Genomic DNA, 6,000 nt, shown 5'->3' with positions numbered 1-6,000 from the left:
ATAATACCAACGGGGACACGAACCTATTTCCCCTAGCTTGTCTTATGCCAAATACAAATACCATCAAAGACTAAGACGCTTCTTCAGGAACATATTTTTTAGTAGAACTGTATATTTTGAGTAGCAAGTTGCCAGAATTTTAAAATAAACAAAGAGTGCAATACTTTGTTCACATGACCACCAATGTAAACAAATTCAGATGAACAGCAGAAAACATTTCAGCAAAGATAATTTTAGAAAATGCAGACTGAATCAACTTTTTATTTAGAAGGAATTTAGAAAACATGAGCAAATATTGATATTGCATTAAGAAACAAATTAGTCTATACATCATTCAAATTTTAAAAACCAAAGAGTCAACGTGACATTAAAAAATGGAGTAACAGAAATGTGTTTCATTTTAAAACAAAATACTATCAGTGGTTTCTTACAACTAGGTACACAAACGTAAAGGCAGTAATGCTAAAATGGTGTAAGATGCTGAATCTCAAAATGATCCAGCAAGCTGAAGGAGCACCAATTGTCACCAATGTGGGACTGCCACATATTCTATCAAAGAAAACAAACTATATAATAAAAATAAGCAAATACATAAGTTGTTGGGGAAAAGGAGCCCACGATGCCTGGAGCTTTAGAGTAAATGGCTTATTTGGTTCTGTTTTTACATATGTTTTGTCTGTTTTCTTCCTCTAAGAAAGAGAGTGGACATGTGAGTCATCTAAGAATATTTCCCAGTTATGCTGTAGTTATTCAGGAACGGTAAGTATTGCAGAAACAATGATCAATACGCCCTGTCACCTTAACCACTTAATATGCTATTTAAATTATTTGTTTGAACACCAATAATATCCCTTACATTTTTTCTTTCCTAAAAACTCTTGTCAAGAATATTCAAAAGAACTTTCTTAATTTAAGAAATATGTCTATTTAATTCCTGAAATTTTTCTTTTTTCAAGAAGTGACAATAATATGAAGTTCTAATATACCAGGAGCATGGAAAAGAATATTACGCAATCTAATTATAACAATTTAAATTAGAATATCCAAGAAATATATCTGAGGGCTCAAAAATGTAATTTTGTGAACTAAGTTTCACTGAGAGATGCTTATGACTAAGTTTAAAACATGGTTATCATTATGTTTGAAAATTTTAAAGAAAAGTCACAACCTACACAATAATCCTGAAGAAAAACAGATTAAAATTAGTAGGGTATTTATATGTACAGATGCATACACAAGTACTTTCGGGGGGGGGGGGAGGAATCATATTAATATTTACAGGTTACAAAAAACTTTTTTTAATGAAGATTAGAAAAGAGTCAGTAACTAGGTGTAGAGCCGGAGGTTGTGAGGTGAACCTAAAAGTGGTAAACACTAAAATTCTTTGCAGTGTAAAGAAATGCAAAAGACTCGTACTATAAATCTTTAATTAAAAAAACAAAAAGCAATCCAACTATTGTCCATTTACAATGATAAAAATTGAAACAAAAACTGAACCCATTTCGTAAAAATTCTATTATAACATTCTTAAATCCAGTTCATATTGTTCCAGAGTCAAGGGAGACACAAAATTAGACAGAATTTTACCTTTTCTAAAGAGATTATCACAATTTCATTGCAAGAGGATAAGGTGAATAGCCCCTTAGCAAATTGTGTACTTTATTACTACCTTCAATAGAAAGTCCAAATATTTTCTTTTTTTTTAAACTTCTGGAATTCTATCCAGATATTTAAAATGTTGATATTTAAGCTTAAAGGACATCATACTCTGAAAACAGGCACAGGCCTGCTTCAAATATAGTTTGATAATTCTAGGGGTACTTACTGCAAGAAGATTTCTTTAGCAAATACTGGTTTCTTATATTTAAAAAATCAGCAAGGCAGAATTTAAAAAATCTTAATTTACAATACATTGTAAACTGCACACAACAATTGCCACATGTATCACGACCAGCACAGGTAAAAAGTTTTTTCCAGATGTCTTATAAGACTTTGTATCTTCCTTTATTTGTTGGTTGGTATGAATTTTGCTATAATAGAAAATAAGAGATATGTGGTAAGAAAAAGCAAGGACATTTCCTTTACAAACATATAACACTATCATATTTAAAATAAAAAATGTTCATATTATATGGAGGAAGAAAGAACTGTTCAATAACTAATCATTCTCTGTTCTCTCGACTACTCCTTGACAGCTATTTTGAACCAACTTAATGGTGTGACCTCAAGGTCCTTTTTCTATCACCCCTTGATGAAACAGTCTTAAGCACTAGATTTAAAGGTTGTCTTTTTCTTCCTTCTTGTTTTGTGTACCCTCTAGTCTTTACACTTTTTATCCTCCCCCAAAAGAATGTTCTGCAAGTAGAATTTTAGAAAAGCCCTCAAAAACACATTCTTAGAGAAAGGATAAAGTTTCCTATCAAAGGGCTCTTATCCCAACATACAAATTGTAAGGAGAGTTTACAAGCTTCAACTGATACTAAAGACACAGGGACGTATCTGCCTCCTTTGGAAAGGTGGTCTATAAAAGGCACATTTCCAAAGTCAAATTAAGTCTTTACCTAAGTTTAAAAACACTGACAACACCTGTACTGGCAAAAATGCCGAGAAATTAGAATTTTCATCCAGTGCTAAAAGGGATGTAAATTGGTATAACCACTTTAGAAAGTTATTCAGTAATACCAACTTAAAGCTAAACTACACATTTACCTTATGATTAGCAATCCTAATGAACAATTTTAACTTCAAGGTTTATACCCAAGAGAAAAGCACACTAATTGTATCAAAGAGACATGGAATAAAATGTTTATACAAGCATTATTCATAAACACCAAAAATTAAAATAACCCCAAAGTTCAATATATAAATTAACTGTGGTATATTCACACAATTAAATGCTATATTTGCCATGAAAAAGAATGGATTATTATTGCTTCATGCAACAAGGACTGATTTTCTCAAAGTAATGTGGAGGAGTGAAAGAAATTAGATACAAAAGTACAGAACTTTTGATTCTACTTTACATAGAATTCAAAAATAGGCGAAACTAATCTATGATGTTAAAAGTCAGAATACTGTTACATTTGAGGGAAATGAATGGTGAAGAGGGGCATGGGAGGGATTCTGGGATGCTGATAAATGTTCTATATTTCTTGATCTGGATAGTGATCACATCAGTGTGCTTATTACTTTGTAAAAATTCATTGAGCTATAGGTTTGTGATTTGTGCACTTTTCTGTATTTATATTAAGTTTAACAAAACATTTATTAAAAAAGTAAATAAGTCCTTGAGGTTTTTTTAACTTACCAGCCGGATCAGTTCTTCTTTTATGAGCCTGGTAATTTCTGCCTTTGCTTTCTGCACGGCCAGTTCATTGGCACCTGGTGAGAAGTGGAAAACAATTATTAGAATTACACTGAAAATTTACCCATGTCGTGGAGAGCCACCAGGAATACTGTAGGTGACTTTCTTCTTTTTTTTTTTTTAAATATATTTTATTGATTTTTTTACAGAGAGGAAGGGAGAGGGATAGAGAGTTAGAAACATCGATGGGAGAGAAACATCAATCAGCTGCCTCCTGCACACTCCCTACTGGGTATGTGCCCACAACCAAGGTACATGCCCTTGACCGGAATCGAACCTGGGACCCTTGAGTCCGCAGGCTGACGCTCTATCCACTGAGCCAAACCGGTTAGGGCTGTAGGTGACTTTCAGAAACATTGTGCTACCTGCCAAGATAGCCTTTCAATATTGGTGAAACACCATCCACATTATATAATGGCTGCTTATTGTTCTCAATACTTTCAGAGTTTCAAATGTAAGCAATGAGGTTACAATGCGTGTAGTGTTAAGAACTCTTGGTATGTTGATTAAAGAATGAAGAAAAGATGATTTATCCAAAAGAGAATAAGAAAAAGTTGAAGGGAAATAGAACTTCCTTGGTTCGTTTATTTAACAAATATTTATTGGATATTTATTATTTCTTTAGTCAACAAATGTTTCAGAAAGGTCAAAGGTGAATGGAGGATTAAATAAGTTAAAGTAGAAGAGATGACATGGAGAATATTTTGCAAAGGGAATCACATGTGCAATGGTATAGATTAAGAAAGGCATGCTGCCTGGCTGGTATGGCTCAGTTGGCTGAGGGTCGTCCAGTGCACAGAAAGGTCACCGGTTCAATTCCCAGTCAGGGCACATGCCCAGGTTGCGGGTTTAGTCCCCAGTCAGGGTGCATATGGGAGACAACCAGTCGATATTTCTTTTTCACATCAATGTTTCTCTCTCTTTCTTCCTCTCTCTCTAAAATCAATAAAAACATTTTTAAAAGAAGGAAGGAAGGAAGGGAGGGAGGGAGGGAGGGAGGGAGGGAGGAAGGATTACATACTGAAGAGTAAAAGCAGTATATCGTGGCCGGAAAAAAGAGTGGAAAGAACATAACAAGGTAGCCAAGGGGCTAAGGCAGGCTGGAGACATCCACTCAGTTATTAATTCGAGAAACATTATGTACCCATCATGTATATTGTGAGAGATTCATTATACGAAGAACACCATGCTCTTTATACTCTTGTAGGCTACTAGAAAAACAAACTTGTAAAGATATCACAACAGGATAAGTAGCTAGGAAGTAGTCTACCAGAATAACTTTCAAATATCACTTCTACGCCCTGGCCCATGTGGCTCAGTTCATTGCAGCATCGTCCCATATACAAAAAGGTGGTGGGTTAGATTCCTGGTCAGGGCACATACCCCTTGAGGTTTGTGCAGGAGGCAACCAATCAATGTTTCTCTCTCACATCAATGTCTCTGTCTCTCTAAAAATTAAATAAATACATAAATTAATTAATTAAATAAAATGTATCTCCAAGCAGTTTTCCCCAACTTCCAGGCAGTTGTTTTTTTCCTCAGTATTCTCAACAGGACTGTGTTCACACCACCATGAAAGCACATTTTTAGGTAGACTGGACAAAATGTGTTTTTTCTGACCAGAAGTGAACAGTAAAAAAGAGGTACAAAGTAAGATGCTAAAAACAGTTGAGCAGCAAGTAAAATAAGAATAAAGAAGATACTGAATCCAAGAAGAACAGGTGTTATCAGCAGTGATGGTGGGTGAAATTCAATTGAGATCACTGTAATTAAGGTGCTCATGGGACAGCAATGCCAATGGAATATGAACCAGTGGTTCAGGAGAGACAGAGATTAGAGAGCCATCAGGGGACATGTGGAGAGATCTGAAGTCAGGCAACAAGAACAGGGAGTAAGTATGTCTAGACAGATAGCACAGTATACACTAAGAGGAAAAGAGCTGGACCAAAGAAGTAAACTAGAGATTAAGGAGTAGGAGTGACATGTCAAGGAATAATAGGAAAACTTAGGTTGCAATGTTAGAGAACTACATTTTAATCATTGTATACAGGAAAACCAAATGAAGAAAATAATTCACAAGATGTGGGAAAAATCCCCCTCCACCACGTATTACATGTGAATAACCTTTTCGACACCAGAGAGAAGAAAGGAAGAGTCGAGGGAAGAATGGAGAGGAAAAGAAGGAGGAAGAGAAGGCAGAGGGAGAAGAAACAGTTTAACAACAGGAAGGAAAGGGCCATGAGTAGGGCTATGAAGTCACAGAAATAAATCTAAATCTTATAGCTCCACCAGCTACCAACCACAAGATTTTAAAGCTGTGGGTTCTCGAAGGGAAGAGAGATAGAGGAGAATGAACAAGGGCAGAATCAAGAGCCAAGGCAGACTGAAAATTACAACCAAACTGAAATTCAGGAGCAAAATATGGTACTTGGCATGAGATGGTGTGAAGCTTGTTGACATTCTGTGCTATTTTAAAAAGGAAAATGACTCTCACCTAGACTCAAATGGAAGAGTAACTTTTCTGCTTTAGTAAAAGTCTGACCATTTGAACCATTTAAATTTGTGACTTACATAGCTTCTTTAGGTAATTGGTTACATATGTTTATAAGCTGCCATGAAAAAGAGGCATTTCCTTT

At 35.1% G+C, this 6,000-nt stretch overlaps 1 protein-coding gene across 1 annotated transcript in view; it reads right to left on the bottom strand.

The window, feature by feature from the left end:
• Positions 1-241: 241 nt before the first annotated feature.
• Positions 242-6,000, bottom strand: part of DDX46 (DEAD-box helicase 46) — a 61,674-nt gene continuing 55,915 nt past the window's right edge. Inside the window, exons 22-23 of the mRNA XM_081090973.1 lie at positions 3,308-3,381; positions 242-2,030 (exon numbers count right to left, since the gene is read on the bottom strand). Coding sequence (XP_080947099.1) covers positions 1,983-2,030; positions 3,308-3,381 — 122 coding nt within the window. The 3' untranslated portion in view covers positions 242-1,982. The remainder of the gene's footprint in view (positions 2,031-3,307; positions 3,382-6,000) is intronic.

The sequence above is a fragment of the Myotis nattereri genome (genome assembly GCF_964212035.1).
Source record: "Myotis nattereri genome assembly, chromosome: 5".
Taxonomy (NCBI): domain Eukaryota; kingdom Metazoa; phylum Chordata; class Mammalia; order Chiroptera; family Vespertilionidae; genus Myotis; species Myotis nattereri.
This window is presented reverse-complemented; position numbering and strand designations above follow the sequence as displayed.